This window comes from Nycticebus coucang, chromosome 1, assembly GCF_027406575.1.
Source record: "Nycticebus coucang isolate mNycCou1 chromosome 1, mNycCou1.pri, whole genome shotgun sequence".
In the NCBI taxonomy this organism is placed as follows: Eukaryota; Metazoa; Chordata; class Mammalia; order Primates; family Lorisidae; genus Nycticebus; species Nycticebus coucang.
Genome location: NC_069780.1, coordinates 187,227,588 through 187,248,843, shown reverse-complemented (window position 1 = coordinate 187,248,843; position 21,256 = coordinate 187,227,588). Strand labels below are relative to the sequence as shown.

The 21,256-nt window shown below is 44.1% G+C and overlaps 1 protein-coding gene across 3 annotated transcripts in view; it reads right to left on the bottom strand.

The window, feature by feature from the left end:
- CTNND2 (catenin delta 2) overlaps nt 1-21,256 on the bottom strand; it is a 943,962-nt gene that overhangs the window by 136,735 nt on the left and 785,971 nt on the right. For all 3 annotated transcript variants that reach the window (XM_053592980.1, XM_053592979.1, XM_053592981.1), the window contains one exon: nt 15,788-15,973. In XM_053592980.1, coding sequence (XP_053448955.1) covers nt 15,788-15,973 — 186 coding nt within the window. The remainder of the gene's footprint in view (nt 1-15,787; nt 15,974-21,256) is intronic.

The window sequence follows — 21,256 nt, the reverse complement described above, 5'->3', positions numbered from 1 at the left end:
ACCGGTCCCTGGTGTCAAAAAGATTGGGGGCCACTGGTCTAAATGATATACACCAATCTTTCCTTCAGCTATTTATGTACACAGATATATGTGCCTGTGTATTTACGTGTGTATAAAGAAGAAAACAAAAACTGTATTTCAGGATCTTATTAAGTTCTTTAATTCTAAAAAGTTCACTGGAAGAAAATATATGCTTACTTCATATCCTTGATACATAAAAATGAAAAAGTAGATGGAGACTCTGTAATGTTATTTAAATATCATAAATAATTTCAAGAATTTCATTATTTATTTTCTAAGAGAGGAACTGAAAATTCATGGCTTCTTTTTCTCATTCACATTGCCTAGTTTAAGTCAAGGCTAACGCTCAGAGGTGAGTGAAACATCCTACTGAAGGCCATTTTCAATGAGTGAGTCATTCAATTTTAACTTCATAACAAGGACACCCCATATGGGAAGCTTTTGTTCATTTAACCAAAGCCACATCTCAACCAAAGATGACTCTGCACCTGTGGACAGCCTACCAATAAAACAAGTACATCTCTTTTAAATTAAAAAAAGAAAAGAAGGAAGCGAAGTAGCCCTGTCACTTTGCTCCTAGTCATTACTGGAGCCTGGCTCACTGAACAGGAAGTTAGCGCTGGGTAAAGAGAGCAGTCATTTGTAGGTTTGTCAGTTTCAGGGATGTAGCGGTAGCGACATTGGCTTCTTAAATGAAACCAATCTGGGGTAGTGGATTGATCTGCTGGAGTAATAGAAAGCGGACATTTGGTTTTTGTTTGGTTCATTTTCTATGTTGTCATTTCTTTAAAAATTTTAAGTCATCACTTTCACATAAAGATGTAATAATATTCAAAAAAAACCAACACGTGCAGTTTCCTACTCAAAAGGGAAGAGATATTCCTGCCGTAGAAGAGCTGACCTAACAGCGGGGGCTGTGCAGAAGTGACATTTGCATGGTTATTATGATACACGGGAGGAGGGAAAGGCAGCTGTGTCATCTTTTGCAGGGTTTTGTCTTTTTCTCTTTTCCTCTAACTTCTGCACAGTGAAGCAGGATAAATGGTTAAATCAGGAGACAGTTTTCTTCAGCTCTGGCCTATCAACTCTGTAGCTCTTAAATACCTTTTACTGCAATCTTTTCTTAATGGCTACAGAGAGAATCCAAGGGGAATAAAAGGACAACTGATGTGAACACAGATAATCTTTGATGGCCACTAGAGATGGAGTTCAAAGGGGATTCTTTGCTATTTCAGCACATCGATGGCGCCCCGGCATGTTGATATTGGAGAAAAAGAATTATTTCAAAGCCTGTCCATGTATCTGCCAGACCTTTATCTTGGTACTTTTTTCAAACTTTTATTGAGTTAATATGGGGAAAAGTATCAATTATCCCTTAAAAATAGGTTTTCAACCCCTGTAAAATGACTGGAAGTCTTCTTTAAGAGATCAATTAACATACTTGCCCAGCTAATCAACACCAACATGATAACAGAGCAGGGATGAGGTCGGGATCAGACAGAAATCCATGACACAGTTCAGCACATGGAAATCCTTCACACTGACTGTGAGGAAGAACGAGACCTACTACTCCTTTATCAGAGTGGAAGTGCATCATTTATACATTTAAATATAAGATGTTTCTACACTAAAATGTCTCTGAAAATGGTACATCACCTGAAAGTAAGCAGTGGCTAAATATTTTTTTTTTTTTTTTTGAGACAGAGCCTCAAGCTGTCACCCTGGGTAGAGTGCTGTGGTGTCACCGCTCACAGCAACCTCCAACTCCTGGGATCAAGCAAGTCTCCTGCCTCTGCCTCCCAAGTAGCTGGGACTACAGGCACCCGCCACAACGCCTGGCTATTTTTTGATTGCAGCCATCGTTGTTTGGCAGGCCTGGGCTGGATTCGAACCCGCCACCTCAGGTGTATGTGGCTGATGCCTTAGCCGCCTGAGCCACAGGCTCTGAGCCAGTGGCTAAATATTAACACAGAATACCGGGCGGACAGCTGGCTGGTCCTTAAGAATCCGGCAGTAAACTTACAAACATTGTGCAAATTGTGTTCATTTAGACTTATTCCTTGAGGACGTAGTACCACAAATTCTTTAAGAGTTTGAAACATAAAAGTAATATACAAAGAAGCAAAGTGTTAGCAAGTTGGGAGAGAGAACTTTCTATGTAATGAAGAGATTGCCCAGCCAACAAAGTATTTGCAGGCAGTCAGTGAGGGCGATGACTGTTGAGTATTTTTTGGTTATATTATCTGCTTTATTACCATGTTATCTCTCTGGCTCTCTCTTTCTCTCTCTCTCACACACACATACATCTCCACTCCTCAAGTACAGTCTAGAAGTCAAGCAGAATAAAGGGAAAGATGAAGGGAGAGGAGAAGAGCATTTATGGTTTAAAAAACTTTGTGGTGGGCTTCATCTTGTTCCAGCTTCAGTGAAATTTTCAACAAAAATCTCCTTTCTTCTTCAGTTTTATTCCTGATGCTTGAGCATTAAATAAATGTTCCACAACTTTGTGTAACATTTTTACTTTTATTGGTTATAGTTTAGCAACTCAAACTTGCAAAAGTTCTAGGAGCTCTTGATTCTTAAATGAATCACTTCCATGTGCAAAGTATACTTCATGAAGGTCATTCACATGCTGTTAAACAGGAAAAAATTACCAGAGAATACGTTTCTCTCTTTTTTTTTTAATAAGTTCCTACTTTATTGATTTCCAAAATTTAGGTGATTACTATTTAACTTTCCATAATTACTGGCTTCAGTTCAATAAATTGCTTTCTAGAGAATGGAACATTGAAAAACAACAGAAATCTCGTTTCTAACAGGAAATATCCGCTTAGTCATTGTCTTATTTATAGAAATCAAGTGTTTTACATATATAGAGTTCAAGAAACCAAGGATTTGGGGAATTATAACTGTAGTTTTGACATAGTAAACACTAAGTAAACTTCATGGGGCGATTCTCTAGCGACTCCCCCAGGAAAGTCGCTCTCTGCCAGGAAACTCTGCTCTGGACAGGCTGGCAGCCTCAGGATGGGAGATTCTGCTGATTCTGGCCACTCCAAATAGTGCCTCACTGAATAACAAATTGGTGGTACTTTTCTTCACAGGTTTCAAATGCAAGTCTGCATGACTGATATCAACAAAAATCAGCCAACAGTTTATATCATTCAATTGTTGACACTGTATAGCATTTAAAATACACATTCTCTCATTAAGAAGATAATGCTCAAAATCTTTTCAGAAAGGAAGAATGTCAAGCTTACCTAGTGAGAAGCCAAAGGATTGCTGAGATTTAGATGTGATGCTTTTTTTTTTTTTTTTTTATTAAATCATAACTGTATACAATGATATGATTATGGGGCATCATACACTCACTTCATAAGTGATGCTTTTTAATATGGTCACTGTCAGCACAGAGACTACCTACAGGCGGTGTTTTAAAATGGGTCTGCTCAGGAGGAAAACAGTGTATGTGTGAGGAATGTGTTCAATGAGCAGGTTAAAAAAAAGACAGAAAGAAGTCTTTCTCTCAACTTGCTTTAAATACTTGTGTTTCCCTGGAGGGCTCAAATTCTATTTAAAAGATTTCTGTCTCGGTTGGTTTGAGGATGGAATGGTGGACGCCATTTGCTCCTTATATGTAGAGAAAGATGTAAGTTAGGGATAAAAACCAGGAAGTACAGATCTTTTACTTTATAAAAAAAGAAAGAGACTTTGTAAACATGGACTTAAGGTATGAAGATTTCTGGAATTCTCTTAAGTATGGCATTCAGGAAAAGCACCTCCTGAATGAGGAAATCACAAGTTCAGACCCTCCCTTGGACCCTCCCTTGGAAATGGCCTGCAACTGGCCAGACTTACATCTCCAATGCCCTGGGCTGGGTACCATGGAGGTGCCAACAAAAGGCGATCGGGATGGAGGGAGCGGGATTTTTATTTCAGGAGAATTGCTGAAATACAGTGTCTCATCCCACACGCCATGGGCTTGTTATGGTCTCAGCCAGTCAAGTCTGTGTGCAGGGAAGACCTTTTCCTGCTGAGCCGTCTGTCAGAACGTGAACAGAAGAGTCTGGCTTGGCCAGCTGGGTGCCTCCCTGTTACTCTGTTTCTCTACCAATCAGGCAGCATCATAACCATTACACGTGCACAAGGTCATTTTCATTTTTTAAGAGATTTGGGTAAAATAAACAGCAGACCAGAAATAATGTAAGATAAAGGGAGTGATGTGCATCAACAGGGGGTATTCTGGTTCTAAGATCTGCCTCTCCCTCCCGGCAGAGTTGCACACTGCAAGATGGAGGAAGGGAAGATGGCTCTGAGGAGGTAAACAGTCAGGAGAACATCGCAAGGAAGGGAAGATGGCTCTGAGGAGGTAAACTGTCAGGAGAACATGGCAAGGAAGGGAAGATGGCTCTGAGGAGGTAAACTGTCAGGAGAACATGGCAAGGAAGGGAAGATGGCTCTGAGGAGGTAAACTGTCAGGAGAACATGGCAAGGAAGGGAAGATGGCTCTGAGGAGGTAAACAGTCAGAGAACATCACAAGGAAGGGAAGATTGCTCTGAGGAGGTAAACAGTCAGAGAACATCACAAGGAAGGGAAGATGGCTCTGAGGAGGTAAACTGTCAGGAGAACATCGCAAGGAAGGGAAGATGGCTCTGAGGAGGTAAACTGTCAGGAGAACATGGCAAGGAAGGGAAGATGGCTCTGAGGAGGTAAACTGTCAGGAGAACATGGCAAGGAAGGGAAGATGGCTCTGAGGAGGTAAACAGTCAGAGAACATCACAAGGAAGGGAAGATTGCTCTGAGGAGGTAAACAGTCAGAGAACATCACAAGGAAGGGAAGATGGCTCTGAGGAGGTAAACTGTCAGGAAAACATTGCAAGGAAGATGGCTCTGAGGAGGTAAACTGTCAGGAGAACATGGCAAGGAAGGGAAGATGGCTCTGAGGAGGTAAACTGTCAGGAGAACATCACAAGGAAGGGAAGATGGCTCTGAGGAGGTAAACTGTCAGGAGAACATGGCAAGGAAGGGAAGATGGCTCTGAGGAGGTAAACAGTCAGAGAACATCACAAGGAAGGGAAGATGGCTCTGAGGAGGTAAACTGTCAGGAGAACATGGCAAGGAAGGGAAGATGGCTCTGAGGAGGTAAACTGTCAGGAGAACATGGCAAGGAAGGGAAGATGGCTCTGAGGAGGTAAACAGTCAGAGAACATCACAAGGAAGGGAAGATGGCTCTGAGGAGGTAAACAGTCAGAGAACATCACAAGGAAGGGAAGATGGCTCTGAGGAGGTAAACTGTCAGGAGAACATGGCAAGGAAGGGAAGATGGCTCTGAGGAGGTAAACAGTCAGAGAACATCACAAGGAAGGGAAGATGGCTCTGAGGAGGTAAACAGTCAGAGAACATCGCAAGGAAGGGAAGATGGCTCTGAGGAGGTAAACAGTCAGAGAACATCACAAGGAAGGGAAGATGGCTCTGAGGAGGTAAACTGTCAGGAAAACATTGCAAGGAAGATGGCTCTGAGGAGGTAAACTGTCAGGAGAACATCGCAAGGAAGGGAAGATGGCTCTGAGGAGGTAAACTGTCAGGAGAACATTGCAAGGAAGATGGCTCTGAGGAGGTAAACTGTCAGGAGAACATCGCAAGGAAGGGAAGATGGCTCTGAGGAGGTAAACTGTCAGGAGAACATCACAAGGAAGGGAAGATGGCTCTGAGGAGGTAAACTGTCAGGAGAACATGGCAAGGAAGGGAAGATGGCTCTGAGGAGGTAAACAGTCAGAGAACATCACAAGGAAGGGAAGATGGCTCTGAGGAGGTAAACTGTCAGGAGAACATGGCAAGGAAGGGAAGATGGCTCTGAGGAGGTAAACTGTCAGAGAACATCACAAGGAAGGGAAGATGGCTCTGAGGAGGTAAACTGTCAGGAGAACATGGCAAGGAAGGGAAGATGGCTCTGAGGAGGTAAACTGTCAGGAGAACATGGCAAGGAAGGGAAGATGGCTCTGAGGAGGTAAACAGTCAGAGAACATCACAAGGAAGGGAAGATGGCTCTGAGGAGGTAAACTGTCAGGAAAACATTGCAAGGAAGATGGCTCTGAGGAGGTAAACTGTCAGGAGAACATCGCAAGGAAGGGAAGATGGCTCTGAGGAGGTTAACTGTCAGGAGAACATGGCAAGGAAGGGAAGATGGCTCTGAGGAGGTAAACTGTCAGGAGAACATGGCAAGGAAGGGAAGATGGCTCTGAGGAGGTAAACAGTCAGAGAACATCACAAGGAAGGGAAGATGGCTCTGAGGAGGTAAACAGTCAGAGAACATCACAAGGAAGGGAAGATGGCTCTGAGGAGGTAAACAGTCAGAGAACATCACAAGGAAGGGAAGATGGCTCTGAGGAGGTAAACTGTCAGGAAAACATTGCAAGGAAGATGGCTCTGAGGAGGTAAACTGTCAGGAGAACATCGCAAGGAAGGGAAGATGGCTCTGAGGAGGTAAACTGTCGGGGAATGTTCTTGCAAACAGGATTTGGTTTAATTAGGCTACCGTCAGCACTAAATACTTTAAAAAGCAACACTCAAAACCCAAGTCCATCCATCGTCTGCTGCTCTTGCCTGGCTTGGTTTGAACGGCAGAGCTCCTAATTGATTTTTTCCTCTGTAGTGTTTCAGAGCCATTTCCAGCTTTTGAGGCGGGGGGCGGGGCGGGGGTAAGGGTGTGGGGATAGAGGTGAAGGGTATTTAAAAACTCCAATTCACTGTAAAGAGCCAGAAGAAAAATGATTCTTTGTGTTGATTCCTGAGAATTTCAAAGAAACGGGTGGCTCGTGTCTGGATTCCCCGAGGAGCTGTTCGGAAGCTGTCTCTATAGCTGAGGCTGAGGCTGTGAAAGTAGGGACAGAGTGGATGGCTAATTAGCTGTATTTATGTGGTACCACATTGTCTCCAGGCTCTCCTCAGAGGAGAGGAGGGGTTTTGCATTAGAGAAATTAGAAACCCACATTAAAGAGCCAGAAGTGGGGAGGTTCTGAACAAAACATCAAGACAAAAGGGATTCAGGCACAGCCTTGCTGATTTGCCTCCTTGCAAATGGGGCCGAAGGGCGGAGGGGCAGGTTTCCCTCAGGAAGGGGTGGGAGTGAGGCTGGCCATGCTGCCTACACCACAGACTGCCCGTGCCCCACAGAGGACATCTGCCAGGGAGGCCCAGACTTGCCAGACCCTTAGTCACAGTGATGGAACCAACTTGGACAGTACTAACAGTCCTGTAGAGTCCTCTCTGCTCCTACTTTCCCATTGACATCCAGGGAAACCTGGGCCATGGTCCTCCTCACTACTTCTAAAGGAGCTTTGTCCCTGACACACCAACCTCCTTTAGACAATCCTGTGGCCTTCAGACAATCCTGTGGTCTTGGTTATTGGTTTAGATCTTGGGTGATGTGCCCCTCCAGAGCCAATCAAGTACACTGGTCTCAACCAGCAATCACTCCCCAAGGGGACCAATGGCAATATCTAGAGACATTTGTGGTTTTTATAACTGGAAGAGAAGGGGCGATTGGCATCTAGGAGCCAGGGAGCTGACAAACATCCTCCAGTACACACACAGGTTAGCCCCACAACAGAGAATTATGTGGTCCCAAACATGATCAGTGCTGAAGTGGAGAAAGCCTGGTCTGCTGGTATAAGACACCGAGTTTTGGTGGTTTGGAACCCTGAGTGATAAAATGTCATTAAAATAAATGAAAATGCTGAAGAGTTTTAAGCCCACAAACTCACTGAAAATAAAAGAGCAGCACTTTCAGGTGAGGGGATATAGTTCCCATCAGAGGGGAGAGAGAAGAAGAATCTCATTCATTCATAGATAATGGCAAAGGACAGTGGCTTCGATCTTTGCAGGCTCATGAGATTTGTTGCTTCCAGGACGTGAAATATCCTGCCTTGAGTCAACAAGCTCCCAGCATATGGCGAGGTGAAAGCAGAGCGAGACTATCCCCGAACCAGCCAAAAGGAAGGAGCGGCAGCTGAAACAAGCAGATGGCTGGAAAGGAAGTGGGATTAAGCAGCGAAAGAAAAAGTACGGTTACTAATGAGAAAACAAAAACTGTCTGGAAAAAAAGAAAAACAACCCGTGATATTGAGAAATCAAAACCTAAGAGCACCAAGAATGTTGTGAAGGGAAAAGCCATAGTGATAAAAAAAATAACTCTATGTACTTAAACGGTCACTGACATTTAGAGTGATTAAGATAAATTTTGGTTTGTGTACCGAAAGCCTTAAAAACACTCACTTGTCCTAGCTACTTCCCTTTTAAGAATTTGTCCTTAAGAAGTGATTGAGGATGTAAGTGAGATTTAACTACACAGATGTTTATTACAGCTTACAGGAGTCAAAATTTGGAAGCGACCTAATTTCTACTGGTAGGGGGCTGGTCCACTACATTGTGGAATAGCTGTGCAGTGGAATTCTCCAAAGCCTTCCCCCACTCTGGTAGAAGGAACAATTTACTGGCAAGGAGAGAGGTCATGCTGTGTTCAGAGAGAAGATGCCATGGAACAGTAGGCAGAGCAAAGCAGAGGGGACTTGTGCCTGTACCTGTCACCGTTTCAGGAGGGAGCCAAGGTGGGCAGGGGCTGTAGGTAATAAGAGGCTCCACTGTTCACAGAGAATTTGGACAATGAAATGAGTAAGAGTTGGGTTTTTGTTTATTACTGTGCGCTGCAATGCTAGGCAGTTTCAGTGATTAGACACTCCTCCTCTCAGGGACAGAGAGCCCTGACTTACTGCACTTCCCAAAGAGAATTCTGGATCCTTTTTTCTTCATTAAGAGGATGCACCAAATCCACCTACAGGCATGGCAGTCCCACAAATCCACCTACAGGCATGGCAGTCCCACAAATCCACCTACAGGCATGGCAGTCCCACAAAAAGACTACACTTCCCAGCCTCCCTTGCAGCTCGGAAGCTACTGTGAGACAGGGATGTGAGCAACAGGCATGTGTGTAAATTTGGGGTGTGATCACAAAGGAAACGACACTCCTGTCTTCTTTCCCCATTTCTGCTCCTGATTGTGGACATGAAGAGCCACATTGGACCATGAGGAGGAGGGCAGCACCCCAAAGATAAGACCCCCGAAAGAGACAGCGAGCCCGGCCTCTGAATACACATTACAGCAGAATTCTGCATGAATGGAAGTCACTTACATACTATGAAACTCTATGAATTTGGTTGTCTGATATGGCCACTAACAGAAAAAAGATCTGAAATAATATATGCCCAGGTATAAATTATTTCTGTGACTCCCTCTAGGAGGAGGCACGGAGATATGTATATGATTTTCCTCTTTTAGTGTATTGCTATTATACGCACAGATCATTTATATGTTACGTGCATATTCATAAATTTACATACATAATTGACATCATTTTTGTCTAAAATAAGGATAAACTATTATTTAAAGTTCACATCTCCAGTGTGGTGATTTGAACAAATAAGATAATCCATGTTTGTGCTTTAGGACATTCCATGGTATTTATTTAGCCTTAAAGTCTAATTTTTGGACCAGTAACATCCACATGATACAGAAGAAAATGTGTGAGGGTCTTGGTGAAGTGGTGGACAATAGCAAAAGTCTTGAAAACCCAAGGAAACTTTGTCGGTGATGGGATTTCCTGATCCCTGGTGCCGTTTATGTACGTCACGTGTTAACACCTTCAGAACAAAGTGTTTGTTTCATCTGGCATGATCAAAAATACTGCAGGGATACTTTGAGACTCACAGATCCACACTTGGCACGTGTGAATTTTAAGCTCTGGATGATACTAGTAACTTGGAATGTGCATTAGGTTTGGTGGCGACCACAGATTCAGAATGTTGAGTAACAATGTGATAAAATGCAGCCCCTTCGTGAGAAGCTGGAGGGCAGCGTGAAACAGGAGAAGGGGAAGGGCTGTGGGACGCAGTTGCCTCACAACCAACCGAAATAAACCCACAGCAAGAGCCAGGGGCCACCGTAGACACAGACTGACTGATGGCCACTCCCTGCAACTGGTGCCGGGCATTGGACTAGAGTCACAGATCGCAGTCTGACCCACACAGCCCTGCCCCTCAGAAAATCCACCCTCGGTGGGAGTCAACGGCTGTATCTAACCCACAACGTGCTAAGGATTAGAAGAGAAGCTTAAGTAAAATTAGGGAGAAGCAGATGAGGAAGTGAGTGATTTTTACGTGGGGAAGTCCTGAAAACGAGGAGCTGACATTTTACTTGGTTTTGAAGAATCATGCTCACACAGCAGAAGAAGTTGGGAGCAAATGCCACACAGAAGGACTGCGTGAGCAAAAGAGGTGACCAGTGTGCCCCTTGGACGGGCCGGGAGAGTATGCAGGAGTGGCCTGAAAGTTTCTGCCCAGACTCGCCTTTCTTCATGGAAAAAATAAGGGGGCATTACAGATTTCACACAGAAGCCCACCACTCTTGCTGTACACAAAATATCACGCTAAGTATCGTAAGTAAGACTTCCCACTAATCTACACGTGACATCAGCAATGTAAGAAAGAGGGGAAAAAGAGCAAAAATACTTTGATTACAATGCACTAAGTTTTGAAATAAAGATTACCATGAGAGACGATCTCCTGAATAGAAACGATGTTTTAATTTGATAGGACGATGTCCTCACTTATGTCTATGTGTGTGTGTGTGTGTATGAGTAAATCTCTATATGTGTATACATTTTACCCGTTTGAATGCAATAACCTTAGATAGATTTTTGAGCAGAAAAGAGAGCTTTTGAATTCTCAAGAGTTCCTGCTAGTTTAATTTTTGTTTTTCTCAGTGGGTTCTCTGTACATGGTCAAGCTCACGCTGGGCGGGTCTAGAAGACCAGGCCTGCCCTGGGCAGCAGCCAGCAGGAGGCAGTGTCTTGTCACCTCTAAACCATGTTTGAGCAGTCCTGACCCCAGGACACCGTCACAAGATCCTTGGCCACATCCCCAACTGAAAAACAAACAAAAATGCTTATTTCCACAATAACGCAAAAAGTAAATGAATCAATTTTATCTCCTCTTTCCCTGGACTCCCATTTTTAGGTTGCCCCCCCCACCCCCCACCATCCTGCGGTGATAGGCTGTGGGCACAAAGTCCTGCTGGAGGACAGGGAGGATCCTGTGGGGACAGCTGTGCCTCGGTGGCACATGACATGCAGATGACTTTGGGGGAGGATGTGGCCAAAGAGAACAAGAGAAATTAGTGATGCTTATAATTCATCAACGGACACAGAATAGAGTAAAAAATGGATGTTCACAAGATCCTTTGAAACCCGAATATGAAACACAGAGATTCCAACACACCTGCACCTGGGGGTTCAGAGTCTGATGCCTCTAGAATGTTTCAATAGCAACCATTCTTGCGATAAGAGTTTGCAGGCAATGCATCTTTGTTATTGCATATTTTCATTAATTATCCCTGTCTGGGACTTAACAGAAAAAGTTTCTGAGATTTTTGTTGTAACTAACTCTGATGTGCAGATTGGTATAGTATTTTAAGGTCCAGAATATTAATGCCAAATGTAAGACTCAACAAAATATGCTGTAGTGAAAGCTCCAGAAGCCAAAATTAAAACAGTTATGATTTTCATCACTTTTACTGCTTTTTACAATATTCGGCTCTTCTCTCCTGGGAGATCTGTGTTGTAGACTAGATAACATTTCCCTTTGCATAGTCCCTCAGACCTTTCTCTGAAGTGTCTTAAATTGAAGAGAAAAAAAGGTATACATTTTTATAAGCATATATTAACTTAATGACTTCTTAAACACTAATTTAAATGCCAGTTGAGAAGATTATGAATGTAACTTCCATTGTAGAAAAATTATAAATACATAAGTACGAAAAGAATCACTATCTTGTCTTTGAAGTTATTCTACTTTTTCTAGAAAGACATTCATTTTCTACTAGCATATAGGATGTTATATTTGCATATGATGTATATTACAAAATAGGCCAGATTTTATCGCTATTAATTTTACCTATCTCTATATTTATATGCACTGTTTTTATATTGCTATTTTCACTTCCGTTGTATTATATATTTTCTCTAACCACTAAATACTCTTCAAAACCTGCCTTTATGTGTAGCAGACATTCCAGGGTATGAATGATACCTGGTCATCTTTAAAGCTGTAAACTTAGAGCTCTCCATTGCTTCTTGGTGAGACAAATCGGTTTCTGGGCCCTGAAGGTGACTTGCTGTTTCACTGTTAACAAAGATGGGGATGTTTTATCCTGGAAAGGCCTTGGAACATCTCCATTGCTTACCTTGCTGCAACCTGTTAACAGTGATGAATTAGGGCCCTGAGACCTTCCCTTCCTTGGAGCAGTCCTACTGTAATTCCTTTGGACTCCTTGACTCCTGGTTGGAATGTGGCTGCAGTTCCCAGGTGCAAGAAGGTACGCCTGGGGCTAAGTACTGGCCTGGACCCCAGGCTGGCCCCAATGCCAATCTTCTTTAGCAGGTGGTGCCACATAGACCCAGGTCTCTCCCTGTGTACCCTGTACAGGGGCACTGGTGGTGCCAGGTGGCCTGCTGGCTTTAATGGCACCTTTCTATTCCTCTCCTCTGCCTTCACTCTCCTCCCATCACTAGGCCTTTCAGCTTTGCTTTCCTTCTATCAATCTTTAAATGTAAAATAGGTTTTAGTCTGACTGTTATTAAATACATTGAACTTGACAGAACATATTGAACTTTACATGTAACTTTTCCAATAAGCATAATTGCTGTTTACATCCTCATTAGGTTTGATAATGAATTTTCTGGCACTTATAAATTTTTTTTGTATCAATTCAGAACATTTTAAAAAGCCTTTAAACATTATCATTTGGCATAACCTCAAAACTTCTTTATAAAAAATAATATTCCAGGGCCAAATGAGGTGGCTCATGCCTGTAATCTCAGCACTTGGGAGGCCGAGGTGGGAAGATAGTCTGAGCTCACAGGTTTGAGACTAGCCTCAGCCAAAGAAAGATCCCATCTCTAAAAATAGCTGGGCATTGTGTGGGCGCCTGTAGTCCCAGCTACTTGGGAGGCTGAGACAAGAGAATCGCTTAAGCCGAGGAGTTGGAGGTTGCTGTGAGCTATGAAGCCATAGCACTCTACCCAGGGGGACAAAGCAAGACCCTGTCTCAAAAAAAAAAAAAAAAAAAATTCCACTGAATTTTAACTTCTGGATGTTTTGTCAACACTTTCTTAAATAAATAAATCATTTTTTTTCCTTAAAGAATATGGTAAGAAAAAAATATGACAAATGAGCCATATAAATTTTCATTTAGGCTTTTGGTAAAAATCATGAAATTCTATTCACTTCTTTATCATGCTCGACTTAGAAAGGAGCTCAACAACATCATAAAATACAGTCTAAAATTCAGCTTTCTGAGTCTGTAAAACTGCTCACTCACGGTTTTGTGGAGGTGGCTGACACCTGGAAGGAAGGGCTCTATCATAAGTTGAACTCCATGAAGGTTCCTTCTGCGACCTCGTACTCCAAACCTGACCAACCCCCAACCTCATCTGTCACTTATAAGACTTAAATCCATGCAAACACATCTTGGCAGAGCTGGGGAAAGGGCTTGGTGTTAGGGTCAGAATCTTCCTAAATGAGACAGCAGTGAGAGGCGGGACGGCCACGAGAGGGAGGCGGCCCACTTTGGGATCTGAGAGCAACAGCTTGAACTCTGGAGATTAAACCCTGAACTCAGAGTGAATCCAATCTCAGTTTCTTTTAGCCAAGGCTGATGCTGTATAAAGCATTGTCCTGATTTCCCAAATTTGCCTTCAGGCATTGCCTGGAGCTCATCCAAGAGATTCTGAGTCCTAAGGTCCTGGGTGAGACCTGGGTGATTATCATCACACCAAGCTGGGAAGCACCAGGCCCCTGCCTACACGGTCTGTTTCCTTTGAACTTTTACTGCACTTGCCCACATTTCCAGGAGAAGGCAGGGCAGGAGCAGGCCCCATGGTAATAGGGTACAGCAAAAGAAAGGCTGAAAAGAATCCGTTAGACTTTTGTTAGCTCTTATCATTTGATTTGAAATTGAAACTGTTCAGAAACCCATGATGATCTGGCCCCCTAAGTACCAGATGTGACACTGAAGTATGAGACAGCACCCAGCATAATCCTGGTACTCAACAGGTGTCCAGTAAATGCCCGCTAGGTGACCACTGCACTCCCACGGCAGGATTTTAAGTGGCTGATTTAGAAGCCACAGTTCAATCCTTCTTATAAGGCTCTTTAGTTCAGAGACAGGAAGGAGGAGACTGACCCACGGCAGGAGAAAAAGTGGGGCTGGGAACTTAGTTCTGGGGGGGAAGGTTGCCCTCAAAAAGGCAGTGAGCATGAATCTCCTAAATTATAGGCATGTGCAAGCTGAAACATGGAAATCCAGAAGTTGTGGGAAGTCCCTGGGGCAGCCCCCAGGGGCTGCAAATGGTTAGAGAAGCAGAACCTTAAAAAATGTTAACATGGATGGATTTGAGGGAGATTCAGAAATTGGATTTCAGAATTCACCCCATAGATCCTAACTCTACATAAAATATTTTCTTTTACTTGAAATAAAAATATATCTAAAATAGTTTAGAAAATTTTGTGCTGTGCACAAAATATTTGTATATTTATTTTGAATACAAAGCCTGGCAATAGAGTGGTGTGGCTTCTGTACCCTCTTTCCCAGTGGTCCACTCTCAAGACAGTGGGATGTTGGGTCTGCACGACCCTAAGCAGCTGATGTATAAACAGTGTCCATGGAAGGCTGGAGTTGTGACCAGTGTCTGAGCAAGGCTGGCTAAGCAACCTCAGTCTCCTGGGAAGGCTGGAGCTGTGACCAGTGTCTGAGCAAGGCTGGCTAAGTAACCTCAGTCTCTTGGGAAGGCTGGAGCTGTGACTGTGTGTCTGGGAGGAATGGGGGAATCCTTGCTGGCAGGGTTTTGGGCTGGCTGCACAATAGGCAGCCTGTTGTCACCACTCCCTGTGCAGGTGGGGCCTGTGTGTGATCAGCCTGGTCTTCAGGGCTCCAGGGGACAGAAGTGGCGTCTGTTCTGATGCTCCCGGGATGGGAGTTGCTGCCTGGGGCCTTTGTCTCCCAGAGGGGACCCTACCACAGGGAGTGAGGGCTGTTCTATTTTCAAGAGGCCTCCTTCTCCAGCTAGACAGCATTCCAAACTCATCTGAATAGTCCCCCAAAGCCAAGGTTCTAATGTCATCCTCTTGGAAGGGCTGTGAATTCTTAGCCTGCCACCCATCACTTCCAAGAGGAAGTGTGAGACGACACATCAAACGTTTCCAACCTGCTATGAAATCCATGCTGGGTTTTGTGCCTCACTCTCTCAGCTGCCTCCCCTCGGCCACATTTCCTGTTTGTGGGTCATCCCGGCCCCAACAAGAACCTCACTAAATGTGTGGAAGAACACACCGAGAAATCGACCTCTGGTTCTACCTCCACTCTAAGAGCTGGGATGTCAGTTCGGTAGCTTTTTTCTTTTATTCTTTTTCTCTCTCTCTCTCTTTTTTTTTTTTTTTGATGTTTCCTGTCTTGATTCAGCTGCAAGACGTGGGGGAAGTCATTTAATGATGTTCCACCGTCTCAGCTGTGGAGCTCCCGCAGGAAGATGACGCGTCAGTGATTTTTACCTGGCATTGAAAGTGCAGAGCCGCGTCTCTCTACACGCAGATGAAATATTAACGCCGTAATTAGGGGAGGGGATAATTGCGCGCAGCTGCAAGCAACCCACATCACCTGATCTTGGGATTTCTTTTTCTTCTTCTTCTTGCCCCAGCACCCGGAGCTCTCGGCGTCCTTCCCGTTGGCCTCCCCACAGAGCAGCCCGTCCAGCTCGTCTGTCCCCAGGTGCTGTCCCTGAGACGTTTCTGCTGCCAGCCGGTATGAGAGGTTCCTTAAAATGCACACACAGTTTTCAACGGTCTGCAGAACCCAAATAAAACAAAAAGGGAAACAGAGGAGAAGTGAAAAAAAGCAAAGCAGCACTCCAACCCTCCACCCTGGAGAGGCGACCAGTCTCCACGTACACATTTCTCCTTGGAAACATTTAGCTACTGGCTTCTAAGGGCTCCTCTGATGGCCACAGCAGAAAGAACTCAGAGAAACCTGGAAAGGTCTTAAGATCACTCCTCCCCCACAAAGGTGCTACTTATCAATAGTGATTCAGGGAATTTGATTCTCAGTGGGGAAGAGTCTATGAAATGTTTGCCATTGTTGATTGAGGTTCGCTTGTGAAGGGGCTTGAGGGGCCAAGGTCATGAAGAATACAGATACTGGATTTTGGAAAGCTCTGGTGGGTGACACACTTACTATCCACCAGGATACTTTCTGGGTGTGGAAAAGGTAACAGGTGCAAGCCAGGGTTGTCCCAGGCAAGTGAGGGGTGTGGTCATCGGGGGCATAAGGTCTTCAGTCTACTGTTTGTTTCTGAGATGGCTGACATGCTTATGTTCTTAGCAAAAAGTTTTAACAGTAGGTAAGGGCACATGTTGGGGAGCTGGACATCTGCAGAATGCTAGACTCTGAGTATTATCTGTGTGACTTTGTACAACTCACCCAAGATCCCTGGGGTTCAACTTCCTCCTCTATAAAATGATCACAATAGCACCCACATCTCAGGCTGCTGCATATGTTAGGTGAGCTAAGGCACGATGTGTGTGTGGTAGGAAGGATAATCTCCAGGACCTGTGACTATGTTAGGTTATCTGGGGACTACAGAATTGAGTTTGCTAATCAGCTGACAGCCAGATGAGGAGGCTGTCTGGACTGTCTGAGTAGGTCCTTGTGTCATGGGTCCTATAAATTACAGCAGGAGGCAGGAGGACAGAGTGAAAGTGACATGATGTGAGAAGAACATGACCAGCCATTGCTGGCTTTGAAGATGGAGGAGGCAGCCTCTAGATCTTGGCCCCAGGCAGGAATTTGATTCTCCCATAGAGCCTCCAGAAGGAACCAGACCACATGACACTTTGATTTTATCCCTTTGAGATCCATTTCAGACCTGATCTCTGGAACTATGAGATGATAAATTTGTGCTATCTTAAGCATCCAACTTTGTGGTTATTTGTTCCAGCTGCCAGGTGGACTCTGGGCATGGTGAATGCTGTACAAGGCTCAGGCCAATGCCCATGGTGGGAGACAGGACAGCTCGGAGGTTCCCAGCACGTGATTCCTTAGGGCTAGATGGTATTCTGCTCCTGGGTCTGCAACTTAATGAGGTATGTAGCAGAGGGCAAAGTGTTTCCTCTCTCTGCTCCTATCTCATTTGCAAACAGGCATGATGGTAGCTGTACCAGCCATGAAGGGCTGCAGTCAGGGAGCTCAGAGATACAGCTCTCTCAGTGGTGCCTGGGCAAAAGTTTGCCAAGACATCAGTTCTACTAACTTCTGATTGTTAACCCAGCTGCAATCCCCTGGCCCAACCCATCCTGAGCCTGCAGCTGGGCATTGCCTTTTACTGGAAGATGGCCAGGCCCATCTGCTCGCGTTCTGTGTGTGGCAGCCTTCATGCCACAATGGCAGAATGAAATACCTGTGACAGAGACCGTATGGCCCACAAAGCACAAGTGTTTCCTCTTTGACCCTGTGCAGAAAAGTTGGCCAATTAAGACATAACTGACCTTTGACGTTTGTTCTGGACTTGAGGAAATAGAAGCACAGAGAGTAAACACTTTGCCCAATGCTACACAGCTCACAGAGAGGAAAAGAAACTAATTTTTTTTTTTTTTTTGCAGTTTTTGGCCGGGGCTGGGTTTGAACCCACCACCTGTGGCATATGGGGCTGGCACCATACGCCTTTGAGCCACAAGTGCTGCCCAAAACCTAATTTTTAAAAAGGACTAAATAAGGATGGGAAAAAATTGAAATGAGCTAAGTTTTATTTTAAAGAGCATACCAACTACCATCTTTCAGGCATCTACTTTGTAACAGCCACCCTTCAATGCAGGGGACAGAACTCCATCACACAGGTGAAGGAAAGGAGGCCCACAGGTGTCCGTGGCTGTACCAGATGGCACCTTTCCTCTGCAGTCCTGGGTTAGGGCTGGCCCGGCCTGCTCTGATTCCCTCCCTTAAATGGAATCTGGTACAAGGAAGACTGCACCCTCTTAGCAATTACGTGCAGCATGAAATTCACCTAGGAAAACCAGTTTTCAGGATGTGTTTCTGGAGCCTTTGCCTTCTAGACCTTTCTTGTCAGAGCTTCAAGGTTTCATGGGCTGCTAATCCCACAGGCTTTGCGTCAACTTGATTTTCTATTTCAAGCATCCTCACAGCATCAAAAAAGGAACTGGCAAGAAAGAAGGTAAACACAGAACAGCGCGTGGAGGAGAGAAGTCTCTCATCGGCAGGAAAATGTCGTGGCATAAGTCAGAACGATTTTTAAATCAGCTCAAACTGATTTTTCTTACATCAAAGACTTGGGAGAATAAAATTCTTTTTCTTCCCGCTGTTTCATCTTTCCCAAGGCATCGCCATTCCTCTGTTTAACAAACGACTACTGGGGAATAAATCCGCAGTTTCGAGCAATGATTTATAATCTGCCTGCGGCTGGGGAGACATGTGGGGAGAAGCGGGAGGGAGGGAGAAATGGGGGAGCAGGTCACGTGGATAGGGCTCGTCTCTTGTTAGTCTCCCGCAGTTTAGCAGTCTAGTGAGTTACCAATTCAAGGGCTTTGTTCAAAAAGGATAGGGGGGAAAAGTCTTGGAATGCTGGTATCTTCCTGCTGGTGCAGCAGCTGGTAGCTTTGCTTGGGACATCATTGCTGTCAACAGTGCTTTCAGCAGCTCCTCTTCATCACCAGGGTCATTCTGACTCCTTCGTTTCTATTAGAAAGGGCTAATTTCGAAGTTGTCTGCAGAGTGCTCAACCATATGTTGCCCATTCAACAAACAGTCCCAATTATAGAAGCAGAGCTGCAGCGTGGATGGAATCCAGGCTCTTTTATTCATTAACTCTCTGGCCTTAAAGAGAATGTGTACTCATTTTTTTCTTACCACTTCTAACTTGTCATTGTGAAAGCTCAGAAGTGGCCAAGCAGAGGGGTGACTGGAAAAGTATAGTACAATACTAACACGTTAAAATGCAATAGCACCATCCGGCCAGCAGGGCGCTGCTGAGTAATTTGTCACATCTGATCCTTTCAACAGCCCTGGCATTCAGCCATGATGAGGCTCCTGGTCACTTGGGTATGATCCTCCAGCTAGTGGGAGCTGGACATGGCACAGTCCACTGGCCCCATCCTGAAGCCAGTTCAGTCTCTTCCCACTTTATCAGGGATAGCTGGATCTTCTGATTCCAGCCCTGAATATTCCTAATAATTTCTACTGTGTCTTCAGGGGCAAATCTGGATATTAAAAGAGATGATCTCCGACATCCCCCCAGAGTTTTGGAAATGCAGTTATCTGAAGCACACTGGTCTTGACACGTTCCACTAAAGGCTGCCTTAACCTCCAGGGACACAGCAGGGACACCTGGGCGGGGTATGAGGCTGTTGACTTTTATTTTATTTTCACCTACAAGGTCCAGCTAGTAGAGCTCTCTTGGTGTCCATCATGGTGGGAGCCTTAGTCTCCCACGGCCTCACTCTTTCATCAGCCCGGATGCTAGGAAGCTGTCTTCAGTGACATCCCTTCCACAGCTCTATCAGAAGCTATGTGTCTAGTTTGCTAACAGACAGCTGTAAACACTCAGGACATCTTGACTAGTCACTTTTTTTGAAATTTAATTTTCCTTTCCATGATATGAAAAGGTCTAAAATGGTAATTTAAGGGCTTTTATGAAAGGGGAATGCTTAGTCTTTATTACATCATATTCATCTTTAAAATTAATGACATGGGGCAAAACAAATCAAGTGGCAGAAATAAGATGACAAGCGCTGCCCATAACTGGGGCAGACTAGTCCTCAGAGGGCTGCAAGTTCCAGAAGGTATTTTGTGTCAAACATGTAGGGAGTAGGGCTTGGGCATCAATGATTTTCTAAATTTCTTGGCAACTCTTTTGTGTAGTTAAGGTTGTGAGGTACTAGGCTAACTTACTCCCAAAGCCAATAATAACTACATGATTAGAATCACTCCTGCCTTTTCCTTATCTAACTTTACAACTAAATTATATGACAACAAATTCCTGATGAGAGAGTCCATTTCAAAGCTTCATCTTCCAACACAGGTTCTTAATCTGTTCTTAATGAAACCATCTGATGAATGTTTAAAGGTACAAAAACTTGATGCTATAATCAGACATTCAGAGTTAGAGGATCATCACGGGATGGGAGTAGATGTGTTCACTCATGTTCTGTAGGCAATTCTGATGAAGAGTCTGGGTTGAGGACCATAACACGAAGGCCACAGTTCACAATCAGGGCCAAGGTGGCCCCCCATAGGGCATGAGGCAATGAATGGAGACATTTTTGTTTGTTAAAACGAAAAGGGGTAGCTACTGGTGTCCAGTGGGCAGAGGCCAGGGATTCTGCTAACTATCCTACAATATATAGACAGCCCCCAAACAATAGCCCGAAATGTCAATAAACATGGTTCTTGAGAAACCTCGATTAAAATATCACATTTATTGAATGTATTACTTTAAAAGTATGGGTAAAATTTATGTTATACTAGGATATTTTAAAATTACTTTACAAATGTGTATTTAGGGTAAATAACAACTAATTGAAAGAAGATAAAACAAAATGGTTCAAACACTAGAAAGGCCCAGCCCATTCTACTTGGCTTATGAACTAACACATCGAATGGGCACAGAGGAGTCAACAATTTGGCAGCCTACTTATATAGCACAGTGACATTTATTTAGAGCTTGAAGCATTTTTAAATGGCACTAATACGTATAACAGTTGTTAAAAGACTAACTTATAAGAACATAGGATTATTCACATCTCAGGAAGTTTTAACATCCTTTTTTTCTTTGGAGAGTGGATTGTATTAAATAAAAACTAGAAGCTTGTCAACAATGTTTATACAAAAGTTTATACACTCATCTGGAACACCTGCCGTTTGAGTAATGTACAACAATCTAAATCAGGCGTCCTCAAACTGCGGCCCGCGGGCCACATGAAGCACTGTGACTTGTATTCGTTCCCGTTTTGTTTTTTTACTTCAAAATAAGCTATGTGCAGTGTGCATAGGAATTTGTTCATAGTTTTTTTTTTTTTTTTTTTAAACTATAGTCTGGCCCTCCGACGGTCTGAGGGACAG